Raw genomic sequence first — 21,032 nt, forward strand, 5'->3', positions numbered from 1 at the left:
TGTACATGGATGAGGTAATAAAAGAGGTACAAGGTAGGCAGTGGATGTTGGAGTGGCCCTGGTGAGAGAGGGTAGTGTTTGGAAACTCCCTGTACTGTTGTTTGCAGATGATACTGTGTTGTTGAGTGAAGACGAAGGGGAGCTGCAAGGCTTGGTGGATGAGTTTGGGAGAGAGTGTAAGAAACGGAATCTAAAGGTGAATGTAGGGAAGAATAATGTGATGGTGTTTGAGAGAGGTGAAGTCAATGAATGTACAGCGAGGTTGGATGGTGAGGAATTGGAAGATGTGAGTACATTTAAGTACTTGGGTAGTGTGATGAGTAAGGATGGAGGTTTGAAGGGTGAAGTGCTTGAAAGGGTACAGCAGGGAAGAAAGGTTGCTGGTTCCTTGAAAGCAGTGAAAAGAAACAGGGAAGTGAGCATGGAAGTGAGCATGGAAGTGAAAAAGTTAATACGTGACAGTACTGTGAAACCAACTCTAATGTATGGAAGTGAAGCTTGGACGTTGTTGGAAGGGCACAAGTCAAGAGTGAGAGCAGTGAAAACGAGTTATTTAAGAGGAGCCTGTGGAGTCACATGGAGAGACAGGCTGACAAATGAGGATAAAAAGGAGCATTGTGGTGTGGATTCGGATGTGATAGGAAGCGTTAGGAGGAATACACTGAGGTGGTTTGGCTATGTGCGGAGGATGGAGGGTGAAAGACTGACGAAGAGAGTGTATGTGAGAGAGGGGGAGAGGGAGAGGGAGGCCGAGGAGGAAATGGAGGGATGGGGTTGAGAGGTATATGAGAGAGGGGGGTATGAGTTGGGAGCAAGGCAGTGAAATGGCAGGGGACAAGGCGATGTGGAGGCGATTTGTTTGTGACAACCCCGAACGGGATTGAGGTGTCTGGCAATAGATAGATAGACAGAGATATGTAATAAGATTTGTAACAATGTGAAAGCCTCAGCTTGGGCTTTAATTCTACGTACAGTCACTCAGAAAACTTACAGAGTGGCTGAATTTTGTAGCCAAATGTTTCCTGCCTAATTGATGCCTCTCTGGGTAGTTACCAGGTCTGTAGCTACACTTCATGCTCATGGTACATCTGTACAGTCAGACATAAATATCAATTTATTCTCTTATGATTAATAATAAGTCGGTAAGCAATGAATTCTGAAACCCAGCAATGCAGTCTTTGGAGTCCAACAAAATTTTCAGATTACTGAGTAAGAGTTTAATAACTGTTCAAGTGAGATGTAGTGCAGTATCACTGTTCTCAACTGTACCTCCCAGGACTGATGGCAGCCATCCACCTACTCAATGACAACAGAAATATAGAGATGTACTTTGGAACTGTAGATTTTTTTTTCATAAGATAGAGGCTTTCCAAAACAAGTAGCAGATAAATGAAGGGGACTACAGAAAGGGGCAATCAATTTACTTTCTGCACTGGTAAGGGCCAAGTAGCTCAACTGAAAGAATTAACTACATAACTTATTTCATTTATTCATTCATCATCTAATCCTGTGTTACCCCATGAGGAGCATAGGAGCCTGGGGGTAGGCAATTTGGTCCTGACATTTAAGATGAGTGACCAGCCTCACTCATCCTTGAGTGGCATTATGTTTGCAATAAACCCCAACCACCCCTTGGATATAAACTTGCCCAGGCTCAATCCGACTGGAGCACCTTAATTACCCACTAAACGACAAGGCGCCATAATTTGGTCATATGTATACCACCCAGCATAGTAAATGGTTTCCTGGTCTACGGGAAACCATTTGGCTTGTCACTCAGTGCAGAGTTGTCCATAGAAAGGAGGAGGAGGAAAGAATGAAGGAAAGAAAGACAGAAGAGTATGGAAGGAAAGAAGGAAGGAAGAGAGGAAAGGGCAGTCACCCGAGTAGCACTACATCGAGTGAGTTGATGATGAGCGCCCCCACCTACCACAAATAATTTATTTCCTTACAGAATCTCCTTCTGCACCTCCCTGTAATAAGAAAATGGCTGACAAAAATAAATGTTTTGGTAATTCTGATAATAGCTGGCTGTTACCAGTAACTGCAGCACCACCCACCTCATTCCATGGGACCCACACAGTTTCGGTGACTGGTAGAAAAGGGGATTTGCCAAAAAGTAGCCTCACTGCACCACCTCCATTCACCATAAAATCAAACCATCCTCCAGGCCGGGTAAGAGTGAAACCAGAGTCTGAGAGGCGGTAATGGGAGACACGCACTCCTCGGAGCCCTGTTCCTCGACCACTGATGACCCGACCTCGCACCACAGATGCACGGCTGCCAGGGATGACATATTACTATCTAAAAGCATACTCTCCCCATTCCAACAGAATAAGCTTAGCAAATATATCTATCTATCTATATATATTTTTTAAGGGATAACTGGTTAAAAAGTGCTATCAGTTACAGACATCTTTGAGGGAGTACACAAATGATGTGATATAAGTGAAAATTTATCTTTTTCATATTTTAGAGGCCAAATGAGATAGTACTGAAGGTTACCCATGGACTATAGGAAAGAATGAACACACACAACAGCCATATGTAGGTTACACCAACAGAATATGAAATCAGTCATCAGTTGACTGCAGATGATTATAAAGTATTATGTCCGATGAATTTAGCAAAGGGCATAAACATCTTTGATGTATTATGTACTATGCACTGTATGTATTAATTACAGTATTAAGAAACTAGAAATGTATTGAAATGTTTCAGTTAACACATAAGCCTTTTTGCAGTATGACTATCATATGCATTCTAAATCAATAAGAGCAAAGGATATATACAACTACAATGCTAATTAAAGACTACAATAAAGTTACTAAGATAGAAAGTAAAGTACTGTACTGTATAATACTCCCACATAAATAAATATTCTGAGTACAGATTTTATCCCTGATACTACTTAAACTATTGTACATGTAAGTTTGGAAGGGGTCAAATGCTGCAAAAACGTACACAAAACAAAAAGAAATATTTCCAAACCAATCACAGAAAGAGAGGAAGTTAATTTATGAACAGAATTATTGTTAATGTTGTGTAAGATTTAAAACTGCAGTGAAAAAAGAGAAAGAACAAATGAGATTCAAATATGTGCTGTGTACCAAGAATGACATGACTGGTTACCAAGATGAAGATCACCAAGTCAAGCTTCATCAATACAGTTATGGACCAAACAATTCTTCTCTTAATAAAAACCTATTTCATATACTGCAACTAAAGAAAAAGCAATTTATATCATAAGATATACAGCTCATTTGCTTAGTGGATATAATATACAGTAGTTTGTAAGTTCAACTTATCCACTGTCAAATTCAACTAGAAACTTAGCTAGATAGAAGCAGCAACCTGTTATACAGCACAGACAAAAAATGCACAACAAAAGATAAGAAATCACACCAAAGCTGATCATCAGTCTACTACAAAACTCATTACCAAATTTAAGGCAGTATGGAGGGCATGCTGTGCAGATGCTAACAATACTCTTCCTCATGCACTTGTACCACTCACCTCTCATTTATGAAAATCCTGTGCATGCTGAAGAAAAATAGACCATCTACATTAGTTAAGTCAGAGGCGGTCTGTCAGCAAAATAATCGAGTTAAAGCCTCTTTCTGAAGATCTCTACCACAATTCCAAGCTGAATTTTGTCAACCTTGGCTAAGGTCAGTATGTTACAGAAATTTTTCAGATGGTACTGTCACTGCAAATACTGTGAGGTAATATACAAGACCAAAGTAGTTGACATATAGCATAAATGAAATTCTGAAGGAAACTTTTGGAAAAAAAAATATTTTTTTAAGGATATATATAAATGTTAACATATGACAATGCACGAAGGAAGAGAGTGATATCTACTTATGACATAAGCTGTCTTATAACAGACTAAAGACTTCCACTATCAAAGAGAGAGAGAGAGAGAGAGAGAGAAACTTTTTAAAATCATAGCTCGTTTCATGATCCATCTTTGAACACACACAAAAATTGGAATTAGGGAAGTAAACACAGACGAAGGCCTTAAAAAAAAAAAAAAAAAAAAAAAAAAAAAAAAAACATGCAACGGATTTGATAATGAGAGGTTCAGAAGAAAACACTTATCAATAAATTACACATGTGAGCACAGTAGGGTATGCGTACTGCTGCATATATCCAAGTGTTTCAGCCTAGTATAAAGTTGAATATAGGGATAGGACAACTTACTCTGATAGTGACTACCAATCATTTATCTGGATATGGTTTAGTGAAACAATGCAGTACTATTCAGTACAGTACACCTGGAATTATTATGCATTACATTTACAATTCAATCCATCTGGATAACTTACTCTGACAGTGACTAGCAATCATGTATGTGGATATGGTTTAGTGAAACAATGCAATACTATTCAGTACAGTAAACCTTGAATAATTATGCATTACATTTACAATTCAATCCATCTGGACTATGGCATCAAATATTAATTTGGTTCTGAGTGTCTTAAATACACTACTACAGTATCAACTTTTGTGCACTAAGTGAATGAGACATTTTCTTTTTATGAAAGAACAAATAATGGCAATGTGAAACCATGGCAGCAATTTAATTGTGGTTAACCTTAAAACTGACTTACAGTGTGCGGACATGCTGATCATACATGCATCAGTACATATATCTTTTGTGCTCATGTTAAATTTGTACAGTATACCTAAATTTACAGGTACAGTATGCTGAGCTTACATCAGTATGCAATGCAACAGTACATACATCAATCAATGCATATGGCAAGTTTGCTTTAAAAGCTAACTTACTCCACATGCTGGCACAATTCTAACTGCTACTGTATCATTATTGGTCACAGTAGCAAGTGCTGGAAAAAAAAAAAAAAAAAAATCTATGCACAGGTATAATCTTAAGAGGTGAAATCACCCTCCATTCACTAATGAATGTGGACTGTTGTAATCATTACAATTCTGTAGAAAATTTTGTACAACCTTTTATCAACTATGTATCTCTGACCAAAACAGGCAAAATCAAGGATAATGTAGTATTATTACTTGTTATTAAAACTATAATTTAGTTACTAAAACTATCATTTACCAGAAGTGAAATAATTTTAGTAACACACTATCTGCCACCAAAAATATTATTTTTTTACAGAATATTTACAATATACAGTACTGTAGCTGTCAATGCAGCAAACTGCTGCATAATATATCAATAAAATACCGTAGAGGACATAACATCAAGTGCTTCCTCCACACCCCTTCTAACATGCAGCTATAGGCACTCTCCCTTTCCCTGCCACTGACAGGTGAAGCAAAGGTCTGGTGGAGAGGGCACATCAATGGTTGGCTGCTCCTCCACTCAGCCACAAGATAATGGCTTTGTCAATCTTACCCTTGTGTATGCCTCTCACTCCTATAATTAATTTCCCTGTACTAAGCCTCTACTGCATACACAAAGTAGTAGGCAACATGTGACAACAGCACTCTAATGAAGTACAGTAGTCTCAAGGATTCGCTGGAATATGAATACTGCATCCAGAAACAATACTCATGTTCTGTATTAACATCTTTTGTTTTTCATATGATCATGCTAAATAAAGAAATCCAGCTTAATTTAAATTCATGATCTGAAATAAATATGATTATGCAGAGATGACATTTCACTGGTAATGTAACAATGTCAGAGAATAGGACAGCAAACACAGCTATTACCAGAAATACTGTGCACTTATCCTCTAATGTTAAATTTTTCACATAAAATGCTTCTCCTGGTTTCTGAAACATGCTGTGCGATGTCTGCACTGGGTCCATTAAAAATCAAAATAATGTACTGGCTGATCTGAAGTTCAATGGTACAGTAGGGGAGATCACCTTCAGTAACCTAGTAATAAACCCATACAAATGGAGAATATTTTCATTCATCATCCAATCCTACTTTGCCCCACGAGCAGCATAGAAACCTGGGGCTACGCAAGGTGGTCCTGACATTTAAGATGAAAGTGACCAACCTCACTCATCCCTGAGTGGCATTAAGTGAGCAATAAACCCAACCTTCCCTTGGTTATAAACCTTCATCGGCTCAATCCGATTGGAGCGCCATAACTACCACTAAACAAGCAGGCACCAACATTTGGTTATGTGGTTACCACTCAGTGTAGTAAATGGTTTCCTGGTGTACAGGTAACCATTTGGTATGTCACTGAGTGCAGAGTCACCCGCAAGCAGAAGGAGTTGGAAAGAATGAAGGAAAGAAAGACAGAAGAGGGAGTCTAAAGTCACCCATAGGCAGAAGGACAAGGAAAGAATGAAGGAAAGAAAGACAGAAGAGGATTGAAGGAAAGAAGGATGGAGGATAGGAAAGGGAAGCCACCTGAGAGCAGCACTACATCGAGTGAGTGGATGGTGAGTACATGCAGATAATTTTCGTAACTTAATTTCACTAAATGTATACCTGTGTCATTGTTCTTTACTAAGTTACCTCCGCAAGCACCGTAACACCCATCCTTGAGACACAGTATGCCTTCCTTTTCACAGCTGACAATGAAACTTAGAGCATGAAGTGTAATGCATATACTGTACGTGCAAGCGAGATGCCATCTACCAGTGTGTGGCATTTTCAAAACAAACATAATCACCTATGAAAGAAATATAATCTACAGCCTCAGTTACAAAAATCCTTCAAAAAATGACATGAATTCTCCAGGGTGAGACAAAAACAGCGTGGAAGGTATCAAAGTGTTTGGTGAGTGATGAAAAGGGTGGGTTTAAGAGAGGATGGGAAAGTGTGGATCATATACTTGCAGAAAGATAACAGCAGAGAAAGTATGTGAGAAAAACTGTTAGGACATACAGTGCCCTCACACAGTTAATGTCTTCAGAGTAAATGATTTGCATAGTGAACGAGCAGGGAGTAATCAGGTCCACAAAATCATAATGAACGAGATGAACCCAGAGTGAATGAAATTGGGGGAAAGAGTAGGCCATAACCATCATCTTCCATATTGAATGATTCCCCCACCCTGCCCAGTAGATGCTACAAAAGAGGCCAGATCTGGGCAACCTGTGAGCAGAATTGAATGGAGGATGACGATCAGTAAAATTCTAGTGGCAGTGGATGTTCTGAGAGAAGAGGTCAAGGCAAATGAAACCAGCAACCTGAGGACACAGGAAGGGCTCAATGGATTAGAAACCACTTTTTGTTATTACACTGAAAGGCAAAATATGGAAGTCAACAGAAGAAGAAAAACACTCATCACATGCTACTACTGAACTCAAGAACAAGAAGAGCCAGTTGCCTCTACATCGTCTGCTACACTTCCTGGGGAAGACAATGATGATATGATGTCAGTGGTGTCATCTTTGGACTTTGAAGGTTTTATGGGAAAGGTGAATGAGGTAGAGGCATGTGGGAAAATGGTTCAATCAAATGATGCGGTCAAGATTGGTGACAGGAATGAGGGTGTGGAAGGTGAAGTGGCAGGGACAACCTAAATGTATCACCCTGACTCGGAACCACCTATGTTCAAGCCAATCAGGACTGCCATCTGCTTCATTTAAGGTAAATAACCATGTGCATTATATTTTATATATCTGTACTGTATGTGTTTGAAATGTGCCCATTAGTACATCTCTATGGCTCACAAAGAGGACTTCAAGGGTGCAGTGCCACCCATATGCTATTTTTCCCACAAGATATGTTGTTCACAGTGAACAAGCTCATCTGCTGCCCATAAACTCGTTCACTGTGCGATGTCACTGTACCAGTATTTATGAATGGGCAAGGAAAAAAAGAATATGACTAGGTGACCAGGGGAGTATTCCTAAGGCCTTGTTTTAAATTTAAAATAATGAAAGTTAATGGACTACCAAAAATGTAAAGATTTATTGGCTAGACTGTACATGAAGGTTTGTAGTTTTTTTCGGTAACAGCTGTTTTGGTATTTAACCAAAATCAAACATGGCCGAAAATGTAAACAATGAGGGACTAGAATTTCAAGGATTTGATGCAAATACCAATGCCATGGACCTGGTTAAAACATTAATTATGAGGATTAGTGAACTTGAAAAGAAAGTACAGAATCTAGTGATAAAGGATGTGTCTGTAAATACGGAAACTACCATACAGAGTCTGATCCAATCCAATGAAACATCGAATGAAGAGATTAGGAATTTGAAGCGGGAAAATGTTGAATTGAGGAGGAAACTAGAAGAGAGTACTAATAAAACGGAGAAGGTGAGTAATGTATTAGAAGAACATAAGGCAAAGTGGGCACACGTAGAAGAAGAACAGAAAGAAGTGGTCAGCTTAAGAGAGATCATCCAGGAAGAAAGGGAAATGAACAAGAAAAAAATGGAAGGAAATGTAGTGAAAATACTGAAGAAAAAAAAGAAAATAGTGAGAGAAACTGTAGAAAGGAGCAGATGTGTGGTAGTATTTGGAAACAGGGAAGAGGAAGAAAAGGTTAGGTTTGTAAGACTCGAAAGAGACACGAATCTGGTGAGAGGAATATTAGGCAAGATTGACCCCGAAGGAGACAAGTGGGTAAAAGAATTTGAGGAAGTAAGGAGGATAGGGCCTTATCAGAAAGGGGAAACAAGACCAATGAGAGTCAAGTTTACATCAGAAAGTGTAATGAATGAGATACTTAAAGTGACCTGGAAATTAAGCAAAGAGGCGGGGATGGAAAATATTATAATAAGAAAAGATCTGAATGAAGAAGAAAGAGAAGTTTTAAAATCATTAAAGGAAGAAGTAAAGGAAAAAAATGATAAGAGGACAGAGGAAGAATGTAATACTTTTTTTTGGAGAGTATTGGATATGAAAGTAAGGAAATGGTATTTAAGGAAATAGAAGTGAAGGAAACTAAGGGGGATGGTTGTGAAAGATCAGAAGTTGAGGAAGTGGTACAGACAGAGAGTAGGAGAGAAGAGGGTATTAAAAACGTCAAAAATAATTTGAAGGTGATATATACTAATGTTGATGGTTTCATATCGACAAGGATCGAAATTAACGATTTCTTAAGAGAACATGAACCTGATGTCATGTGCTTTGTAGAGACCAAATTAAGAGATGATATTGATGTTCATTTGGGAGATGGTAAATACAAACTGTGGAGAAAAGACAGAAAAGAAAAAAAGGGAGGAGGAGTGATGACAGCAGTGAAGAACAACATAAATGTAGATACTGTGGAAATGGGAGAAGGCAGGGCTGAAGTGATATATATGAAATTAGAAACTGGAGAGAATGTTAAGAGAGATATGGCGGTAGTGTATGTTCCCCCAAAGACGAGAGCATGGAAGGATGACGAATACCATGAGATGTTGTCAGATATGGCTAGCTATTTGCAAAAAATAATTGAGAAAAGCAATAATATAATTTTGGTGGGTGACTTTAATTGTAAAGAGGTGAACTGGGAGGAATGGTACTTGGGAGGCGGCGAGGATTCGTGGGGCACTATGTTATTAAATATAATAATGAATAATGTGATGACGCAATGGGTCAAAGAAGAGACACGGTTTCAAGGTGAGGACACACCAGCAAGGTTAGATTTACTGTTCACCAAAGAACCCGATGTAACAGAATCATTGGAATATCTCTGTCCTTTGGGAAAAAGTGATCACGTGGTCATTGAGTTCCAGATGTTAATAGGAAACATCGAGCCAAGAGACGAGCTTCATAGACAGGGAAGATACAACTTTGGAAAAGCAAATTTTACAGGATTGAGAAACTTTTTTGAAAATGCGGATTGGAGAAAATTCAGAGAAACAAGAGAGATACAGAGGAAGTGGGATATCTTTCTAGACCTCTATAATTTGGGAGTGGAAAAATTTGTACCAAGAGTAAGAGGGAAAGAAAACAGGAAAAAGGAGTGGTTTAATAGAAGGTGTATGATAGCAAAAAAAGAGAGAGATAAGGCGAGGAACAATTGGAGAAAGAGAAGTAACAACAGAACAAAGGAAGAATATAAAAGAACAAGAAATGAATACACAAGAATACGTAGAGAAGAAGAAAGGAATTTTGAAAAAGGTATTATTGACAAATGCAAGGATGAACCCAAACTGTTTTATAGATTTGTTAATGGCAAACTGAAACAAAGGGAAGGAATCATCAAACTGAAAGTAGAAGGAGAGGTCTTTAAGGATGCGGCAATGCAAGCAGAAATAATGAACAAACGTTTCCAGTCAATTTTCACTAAAGAAAAGGAGCTTGTGGAAGGGGAGGGAGTGATTAGAAATGTTCCGGTGATGAAACATATAAAAGTGGAGGTACAGGAAGTGTATAAATTACTGGAAACACAACATGTAAGGAAAGCCCCAGGACCTGATGGAATTTCTAATTGGGTACTGAAGGAATGCAGAGAACAACTGGCGGATAAAATTCACAGTTTAATCGTATGCTCACTGGAAGAGGGGAAAGTGCCAAAAGAATGGAAGAGGGCAAATGTGGTACCAATTTACAAGGGAGGAAACAGGGAAGAACCCCTGAATTATAGACCAGTGTCTCTAACCAGTATGGTCGCAAAATTGTGACAGAATCCTGAAAGACAGATGGATAAAATATCTGGAAGATATGAATATTTTGGCTGAATGTCAGTTTGGATTCAGAAGTGGAAGGTCATGTGTTTCTAACTTGTTGGGCTTTTACTCGAGTGATTGATGTGGTACAGGAGAGAGATGGTTGGGTGGATTGTGTGTACTTAGACTTAGAGAAGGCCTTTGACAAGGTACCTCATAAGAGACTAATGTGGAAACTAGAATATATAGGAGGACTAAAGGGGAAACTTCTGGAATGGATGAAAGACTTTTTGAGAGACAGACAAATGAGGACTGTAATAAAGGAAAAGATGTCTGGATGGAGGGAAGTAACAAGTGGAGTCCCTCAAGGCTCAGTGTTGGCGCCAGTAATGTTCCTGCTTTACGTAAATGATATGGTAGATGGAGTGAAGAGTTATGCAAGTCTGTTTGCTGATGATGTAAAGATCTTGAGGAAGATAAGAGGTTGAGGAGGATTGTAAAATACTGCAGGAGGATTTGGATAGGATACACAATTGGAGCCGGACGTGGGAAATTAAATTTAATGTAAAGAAATGTAAAATATTGGAAATGGGTAAAAGTACCAGGAGACCATCACTGAATTATTTTTTGGGTAATGAATTAATCACAAAAGTAGAGAAGAGAAAGATTTGGGAGTGCTGGTCCAAGATAGTTTGTCACCAGAAAAGCACATTAACATGATAGTTGGAGAGACTTATAAACTCTTGACTAACATAAGAGTAGCATTTCATTATATGGATGAGGAAATGATGAAAAAATTGATAGTGGCCATGATCCGCCCCAGGTTAGAATATGCAGCAGTAGTGTGGTCCCCACACAAAAAGAAAGATATAAACAAGATTGAGAGAATACAAAGAACAGCAACCAAGATGGTCCCCAGTCTGACAGACCTGTCATACAGAGAGAGGCTGGAAAAACTGGATTTGCCTTCGTTAGAGGAAAGGAGAAAGAGGGGAGACATGATTGCGGTGTTCAGGACCACGGTGGGAGTAGATAAAATTGACAAAGAAGATCTGTTTGTATGGGATAAGAGAGCAACAAGAGGACACGGAATGAAATTGAAAAAGTCAAGCTGCTTGAAGGATATCAAGAAATATAGCTTTCCTTACAGAAGTATAGACTTATGGAATAGCCTGAACAAAGAGATCATCCAGTCTAAAAACTTAAACGAGTTTAAAGCTAAATTCGACTTATTGAGAAACAGCGACGGAAACCCACGAGCACAGTACATTCCGTGTATATCACTATCTATCTATCTATCTATCTATAGCCCGACGCCCTAATCCCGCAAAGGGTGGCCGCAGACAAAACGCCTCCAAGTCACTCTGTCGCCCACCATTTGACTCCCCTCCCCCCAACTCACCCCCCCCTCCCTCATATACCTCTCAACTCCATCCCTCCACCTCATCCTCGGTCTACCCCTCCCTCTCCCTCCCTCCACCTCACCCACATACACCCTCTTAGTCAGTCTTTCACTCTCCATCCTCTCCACATGTCCAAACCACCTCAGTGTATTTCTCCTAATCTTTTCAACCACATCCACATCTACCCCACAACGTTCCTTCACTTCTTCATTCGTCAACCTGTGTATATCACAATTAGGTATATTAGGTAAATACTTAAATATTTGGAACGACTTAGACAAAGAGGTGGTGCATGAGAAAAACATTCATGTGTGTAAAGGTAGACTTGATAAATGTGGATATGGAGACAGGACAACACGAGCATTGCTCAATTCCTGTATACTACAAATAGGTAAATAGGTAAATACACACACACACACACACACACACACACACACAGGTCACCAACAGAGACGGAGCTCTTCCTGGATCGTGCAGAAATAATTGCTAAATCAGCGGCGAAAAAGGAGACCAACCTATTGTGATTACGAAAATGAGTGCATGAGTGGTGGTCCCATTGGTCAATAGTAAAAAAAAAAAAAACAGCAGGTTTCAGTCATTGAGTTCAAGATACAGTGGAAATGGAAAAATTCCATATGGTTGCACAATGGCAGAGGGCAACGGAGCTTTGTTTACATATGACGAAAAGGAATTCGAGGGCTTCCCCAAAGACGACGTGGGAAATGCAAGTACCATGTTCAACCAAACAAGTGTAGCTGGAGTAGAGAAAACAACGGAGAGGAATGTCCAGGAAATAAAAAAGGTATGGGTAGTAATTAGAGAGTTACAGGAACGAACCCAAGAGCAGGAGAGAGAGATAATAGCTTTACGAAGTAAACTGGAAAAAGTTTGCACACGCAGTGTAGAGCAGGAAAGAGAAGTCACAGAATTGTAAATAAGTAACGAATCAGCATCAAATGAAATAAAGCAGCTCAAGAGGGAGAATAAGAGGTTGGAAGAAGAAAGAGACGGATAAAAAGCAAACTAGATGAGTATGAATCCAAATCAAGAATACAGGACGAGCACATTAAAGAAATCAAGGAGCAACATAAGGGGTGGAAGAAAATTCAGGAAGAGGGAAATGTAAATTTGAAAGAGATTATAGAACAACAAAGCAAGGAAAAGGTGGAGAGGAAAGTGGTTAGGGTGCTGAGAAGTAGAGAATCTTTAGTTAGGGATGTAGCAGATAAGAAAAAATGTGTAATAATTTCAGGAGTTAAAGAAAAACGTATGACAATAAGATCAGAAAGAGAAAGAGAAGAACTGAGCAAGGTTAAAGAAATAATATCAGTAGTCATGGAGGAAAACAATGAAGTTCAAGAAGAGACTGAAGAGGTGTTTAGGTTAGGAAAGTATGAGGAAGGAGGGGCATGGCCATAAAGGTTAAGTTAAAGTCTCAGGCTACAGTAAATGAAATTATCAGTAGAACATGGAAATTATCAAACAATGAAGGGTTCAAAAATGTTTGGATAAGGAGAGATGCAAATGAGGAAGAAAGAGCTAAAATAAAGGAATTAGTAAAAGAAACAAAGGTAAAAAACGAAGAGAACGGAGGAAGAGAAGACAATGTTTTATTGGAAAGTCATGGATCAGAAATTAAGGAAGTGGTACCAGCGGAGAGAAGGAGAAAAGAGGGTGTAAAAAACATTAAAAATAATTGGAAGGTGGCATATACTAATGTTGATGGTTTAATATCGGCAAGGCTAGAAATCAACGATTTTTTGAGGGTACATGAACCTGATGATATATGCTTTGTAGAGACCAAATTAGTAGAAGATACTGATGTTCATATGGGAGATGGTAAATACAAACTGTGGAGAAGAGACAGAAGAGAAAATACGGGAGGACGGGTGATGATAGCAGTGAAGAACAACATAAATGTAGATACTGTGGAAATGGGAGAAGGCAGGGATGAAGTGATAAACATGAAATTAGAAACTGGAGAGAATAGCAAGTGAGATATGGCAGTAGTGTATGTTCCCCCTAAGACAAGAGCATGGAGTGATGATGAATACCAGGAAATGTTGTCAGATATGGCTAGCTGTTAACAGAAAATGACTGAGAAAAGTAACAATATAATTTCAATGGGTGACTTCAATTGTAAAGAAGTGAACTGGGAAGAATGGGACTCAGGAGGCAGCGAAGATTCATGGGCACTACGTTATTAAATATAACAATGAACAATGTGATGATGCAGTGCGTCAAAGAAGAGACACTGTTCTGAGGTGAGGACACACCAGCAAAACTAGATTTACTGTTTACCAAAGAACCTGACGTAAAAGAATCCTTGGAGTATCTGTGTCCTATTGGAAAAAATGATTATGTGGTCACTGAGTTCCAGATGATAATAGGGAACGTGCATCCAAGAGACGAGCTTTATAGGCAGGGAAGATACAACTTTGAGAAAGCAAACTTTACAGGAGTGAGAAAATTCTTTGAAAATGCAGACTGGAGGAAATTCAGAGAAACAAGAGAGATACAGAGGAAGTGGGATATTTTTCTAGCCTTCTATAAATCGTGAGTGGAAAAATTTGTGCCGAGAGTAAGGGAGAAAGAAAACAGGAGAAAAGAGTGGTTTAATAGAAGGTGTATGATAGCAAAACAAGAGAGAGACATGGCATGGAACAATTGGAGGAAGAGAGGTAACAACAGAACAAAAAGAAAGAATATAAAAAAAACTAGAAATGATTACACGAGAATACATAGAGAGGAAGAAAGGAATTTTGAAAAAGGTATAATAGACAAATGTAAGGATGAACCCAAACTGTTTTATAGATCTGTCAATGGCAAACTGAAACAAAAGGAAGGAATCACCATACTGAAAGTAGAAGGCGAGGTCTATAAAGATGCAGCAATGCAAGCAGAAATAATGAACAAATGTTTCCAGTCAGTTTTCACTAATGAAAGTGAGCTTGTGGAAGGGGAGGGAGTGACTAGAAATGTAGTGATAAAAGATATAAAAGTGGAAGTACAGGAAGTCTATAAATTACTGGAAACTCAAGATGTGAGGAAAGCCCCATGACCAGATGGAATCTCTAATTGGGTACTGAAGGAATGAAGAAAACAACTGGTGGATAAGGTTCACGGTTTAATTGTGTGTTCTCTGGAAGAGGGGAAAGTGCCCCAAGAATGGAAGAGGGCAAATGTGATACCGATTTATAAGGAAGGAAACAGGGAAGAACCCCTGAATTATAGACCAGTGTCCCTAACCAGCATGGTTGCAAAATTGTGCGAGAGAATTCTGAAAGATATACAGATAAAATATCTGGAAGAGATGAATATTTTGGCTGAAAGTCAGTTTGGATTTAGAAGTGGAAGGTCATGTGTTTCCAACTTGTTGAGTTTTCACTCAAGAGCGATTGACGTGCTACAGGAGAGACATGGTTGGGTGGATTGTGTGTATTTAGATTTGAAGAAGGCCTTCGACAAGGTACCTCATAAGAGACTAATGCGGAAACTAGAGCATACAGGAGGACTGAAAGGGAACCTCCTGAAATGGATGAGAGACTTTTTGAGAGGCAGACAAATGCGGACAGTAATAAAGAATAGGATGCCTGGATGGAGGGAAGTAACAAGTGGAGTCCCACAGGGCTCATTGTTGGTGCCAGTAATGTTCCTGATTCATGTAAATGATATGGTACATGGAGTGAACAGTTATGCAAGTCTGTTTGCTGATGATGCAAAGACTTAGAGGAAGGCAGAGGTTGAGGGGGATTGTAAAATCCTGCAGGAGGATCTGGATAGGATACACAATTGGAGCCGGATGTGGGAAATGAAATTTAATCCAAAGAAATGTAAAATATTGGAAAAGGGTAAAAGTACTAAGAGGACATCATTGAATTATTTGATGGGTAATGAACCAATTGCAAAAGTGAGAGAAGAGAAAGATTTGGGAGTGCTGGTCCAAGACAGTCTGTCACCTGAAAAACACATTAACAAGGCAGTTAGAGAGACATATAAACTATCTATCTATCTATCTATTGCCAGACGCCTCAATTCCATTTGGGGCGGCCACAAACAAATCGCCTCCAAGTCGCCCTGTCCCCCGCCATTTCACTGCCCTGCTCCCAACTCACACCCCCTTCTCTTGTATACCTCTCCACCCCATCCCTCCATATCATCCTCGGCCTCCCCCTCCCTCTTCCCCCTCCACCTCACTCACATACACTCTCTTCGTCAGTCTTTCACCCTCCATATAAACTCCTGACTAATATAAGAGTAGTTTTTCATTACATGGATGAGATGCTGAAAAAATTGATAGTGACCATGATTCGCCCCAGGTTAGAATATGCAGCAGTAGTGTGGTCCCCACACAAAAAGAAAGATATAAACAAGATTGAAAGAATACAAAGAACAACAACCAAGATGGTCCCCAGTCTGACAGACCTGTCGTAAAGAGAGACGTTGGAAAAGCTGGATCTGCCTTCCCTAGAAGAAAGGAGAAAGAGAGGAGACATGATTGCAGTGTTCAGGACCATGGTGGGAGTAGATAAAATTGACAAAGAAGATCTGTTTTTATGGGATAAGAGAGTAACAAGAGGACACTGAATGAAACTGAAGAAACCAAGCTGCTTGAAGGATATTAAGAAATATGGTTTTTCTTACAGATGTATAGACCTGTGGAATAGCCTCGACAAAGAGATCGTCCAGTCTAAAAACTTAAACGAGTTTAAAGCTAAATTTGACTTATTGAGAAACAGAGACGGGACCCCAAGAGTGTAGCTCATTTCCTGTATATCACAATTAGGTAAATACAATTAGGTAAATACACACACACACACACACACATTAAAAAATATATATATATATATATATATATATATATATCCATCTATCTATCTTTTTCCAGACGCCTTAATCCCTTATACGGGGTAGCCACAAACAAATCGCCTCCACATCACCCTGTCCCCAGCCATTTCACGGTCCTGCTCCCAACTCACACCCCCCTCTCTCATATACCTCTCCACTCCATCCCTCCATCTCATCCTTGGCCTTCCCCTCCCACTCTCCCCCTCCACCTTACATACACTCTCCTCATCAGTCTCTCACTCTCCATCTTCTCCACATGGCCAAACCACCTCAGTGTGTTTCTCCTAATGCTTCCTTCACATCCACATCCACAACATAATGCTTCTTCACATCCTCATTTGTCAGTCTCTCTCTCCAAGTGACTCCACAAGCTCCTCTCAAATAACACATTTCCACTACTCTCAGTCTTGACTTTTGTCCCTCCAACAAAGTCCAAGCTTCACTTCCATGCTCACTTCTCTGTTTCTTATCACTGCTTTCAAGGAACCAACACCTTTCTTTCTTGTTGTACCCTTTCAAGCACTTCACCCTCCAAACTTCCATCCTTACTCATCACACTACCCAAGTACTTAAATGTACTCACATTTTCCATTTCCTCATCATCTAACCTCACTGTACATTCACTGACTTCACCTCTCTCGAAGACCATAACTTTACTCTTCTTAACTTTCACCTTTAAATTCTGTTTCTTACACACTCTCCCAAACTCATTCACCAAGCCTTGCAGCTCCCCTTCATCTTCACTTAACAACACAGTATCATCTGCAGATAACAGTACAAGGAGTTTCCAAACACTATCCTCTCTCACCAGGGCCACTCCAACATCCACTGCCTTACCTTGTATCTCTTTTATAACCCCATCCATATACAGATTGAACAACCTTGGAGACATGACACATCCCTGTTTCAGCCCAACCTTCAAATATAAAAACTCACTCAGTTCACTATCCACACGCACTGCAGCCTTGGCACCCTCATACATACTCTTCACAGTATTGAACAATTTCCCAGCTACTCCATATATTCTTAATACTTTCCACAGTCCTTGACTATCCATCCTGTCATTTGCTTTATGCAAATATGAAGGCCACATACAACTTCTTTCCCTTCTCTAGACACTTTTCCACTAAAGATTTAAGAATGAATATCTGATCTATACAACCTCTTCCCTTCCTAAAGCCTCCTTGTTCTTCTTCAACTAATTCCTCTGTCATTTCCCTAACTCTGTCGATAAGTATCCTACCAAATACTTTTCCTATTACACTAAGAAGACAAATGCCCGTATGATTACCACACACTTCTTTTTCCCCTTTCCCTTTGTACAAGGGAATAATTATACCTGACTTCCAATCCTCCAGGACTTTACCTTCCTCCCAGGCCAACCTACACATCATCCACATCCATTCTACTACTGTCTCTCCCCCATGCTTCAGTATTTCACCATACACTCCATAATATACAGTACATCCCCATAGTACACGCCTATATAGGCGGCAGAGGACGTCACATACTAGGAATTCGTGGAGTGTGAATACATAAACTTACGGGAAAAATTACATATGGGCAGCACCCCCCTTTCATGGGCAACTCTTGAGATGCCTTTCAAACCTAAGTATTGTACTATACAGGGAAACTATCTAAGACATATTACCTAAGATAAAGTAAACCAACAAGATTATGGCATTACAAGGTAAATGAACAAGGATATGGCTTAAGTAAACCAACAAGAAAATGGCTGGTCACCTTCACCCAAGAGGACAACAGGTGTGATGGAGGTAAGAAGAGGATCCAAGGCAGGGTGAGGCACCTAGCATGCATCTCCTGCATCACCCACCACACCACCCAACACACCACCTTCCTCACCACTTTCATCACCAGCACTTTCGACACTTTCACTACCTAATGCACTAACTTCATTCATGAACTCTCTAAAGTCTATTTCTGACACCTCAGACATCGAATCAACCTCTTGATCCTCCTCAGGATACGGCTCTTCTGATGCTGAAGGGAGTGATTCCTCACTTTGTTCAAGCTGAAGGAAGCAGGTGATGAGTGTTTCCTTCCATCTGTTTACTTCCTGGTTGTGCTTGCTGGTGTAGTAGCGGAAGGTTCTGTCCAGTGAAGAACTCACCTCCTCCACTTGCAACTGAGAGTGTTTGATATCCTTGAATTCTTCCTTGAATTTATCAAGGGCACACAGTACCTGCTGATCTCCATCATGGTCAAATCTTCACTCTCCATCACTGGTGTTGCTGCCTTTTCTGCTGCTATCTCCTGCTCAAGGTGGGCGGAGCGTAGGCAACCGTTATCGCTTCTTGGGGAAGCAACGTTGCGCACTCGGGGTAACCCCGAAATTGGGTCACTCATCGCTTCCTGTCTCACTTACAAGGAGTTCATTTTGGGTACTAATAAAAAAATACATCAGGGAAAAAAAAAAAAAAAGGTCCGTGCGTACAAAGGGGATCGCGTACTTGGAATTCGCGTACTGTGGGGATGTACTGTATATATATATATATATATATATATACAGTGCTCGTCAGAAGTATCAAGCACCCTGCATCCCTCCTACGAAACAAACCTTTCAACATTGAAAAAACATGTAAATAATGCATTATACAGTATTTACCTTTAATGCTTGGTAGGGTATCCTTTACACTTCTTCACAGACCTGAGACGTCATGGAAGTGAAAGGGAGAGGTTCCTCAGGTGCTGGAGTGGTATTTTTGCCCAGGAGTCACAAATGGCTGCTTCCAGCTTAGGCAGAGAGCTCACGTCCTTCCCTCGGAGATTCTTCTTTAAGAGGTACCAGAGGTTTTCTATCGGGTTGAGGTCTGGGCTATTGCCTGGCCAGTCTTTCATGAAGGAGACCTCGCAGTCACGAAGCCAATTGGTGACCGATTTGGCTTTATGAGCAGGTGCACCATCCTGCTGAAACACTTGTGCACCTGTGAGCTCAAAGGACTCAGGTAAATGATCATAAAGAAGCTCCAGGTAAACATCCTGATTCACTCTGCAGTTCTTGGGAAGCACAACAAGCTTCCCCAAACCTTTCCCAGAGAAACAACCCCATACCATAAGTGAATCAGGGTGTTTAAATGTGCTCTCCACATAACGGGGGTCAAGCGGGTCACTACCTTTGCGCCAGTACACGCGCGCTCCTCGATTACAGGTAACACTAAACGTTGCCTCATCAAACCACAACACTGACAACCATTGGTCCTCACCCCAGTTAAGGTACTTGTTAGCAAAGGCAAGCTTACGAAGTCGCCGGTAATGTGTAAGAATAGGCTTTCTCACAGGCCTGTGACTAGTGTAACCAAGTTCATGGACTCTTCGAGACACCGTTTGGACTGAAACCTCACCAAACACTTCCGGGTTGCTCTCCTTAATTTTCCTTGCACTCACACGAGGATTAGACTCCACTGCACATTTTAACACCTTAACAGACCTCGGAGAAGTTTTCCTGGCCCTACCAGACCGCGGTTTCTTTGTAGGAACGTCACCACTATTTTCCACTCGAAAACGGGCACACCACCTCCGTACTGTCGATCGAGCCACACCAACCAAATCACTAATTTCCTTCGTGGGGTGGCCTGCCTCCTTTAGAGCAATGATCTGTGATGTGATTTCACTTGAAAGTTCACGGGTAGGGGCCATAACAAAGTGGCAAAAGCCAAAACACTGCGGGACACTAGGTAAAAAATGGCGCAAGAAGAGAGGGAGAAGCGGCAGAGGTCCTCTCTCTCATGCAGCCCGTAGGCAACTGAGGCGGGAGCCAACCAGTGCGCAGTAAGGCCTCATGCTGCCGTGATGTCATGTTAGCAGCCCAAACATCTGGCTCAATTTTTAGTACCAAAAAAGGGCGATTCTTTTTGCGTCAAAAGTATTGCGCGCCCTGACATAGGCGCTCGATACTTCTGATGAGCACTGTGTGTGTGTATATATATATATATATATGTATAGCATACATAATACAGTATAAATATGCATATACTGTATATATATATATATATATATATCCATCCATCCATCCATCATCCAATTTTACATTGCCCCATGAGGTGCCTCGAAGCCCGGTGCTAGGCAATTTGGTCACATTTAAGATGAAAGTGACCAGCCTCACTCATCCCTAAGTGGCATTATATGAGCAATGACCCCAACCATCCCTTGGATATAAACCTTCACCGGCTCAATCCGACTGGAGCCCACTAAACCACCAAGCACCTAATTTGATTATATGGTTACCACCCAGCACAGTAAATGGTTTCCTGGTGT

At 40.3% G+C, this 21,032-nt stretch overlaps 1 protein-coding gene across 1 annotated transcript in view; it reads right to left on the reverse strand.

Moving 5' to 3' along the window:
- The window catches only part of LOC145393992 (teneurin-m-like), an 839,265-nt gene that overhangs the window by 179,683 nt on the left and 638,550 nt on the right, over positions 1-21,032 (reverse strand). Inside the window, exons 13-14 of the mRNA XM_080267963.1 lie at positions 3,517-3,543; positions 2,061-2,280 (exon numbers count right to left, since the gene is read on the reverse strand). Coding sequence (XP_080124089.1) covers positions 2,061-2,280; positions 3,517-3,543 — 247 coding nt within the window. The remainder of the gene's footprint in view (positions 1-2,060; positions 2,281-3,516; positions 3,544-21,032) is intronic.

The sequence above is a fragment of the Coenobita brevimanus genome, chromosome 26 (assembly GCF_032717465.1).
Source record: "Coenobita brevimanus isolate Jiangsu-jjx chromosome 26, ASM3271746v2, whole genome shotgun sequence".
In the NCBI taxonomy this organism is placed as follows: Eukaryota; Metazoa; Arthropoda; class Malacostraca; order Decapoda; family Coenobitidae; genus Coenobita; species Coenobita brevimanus.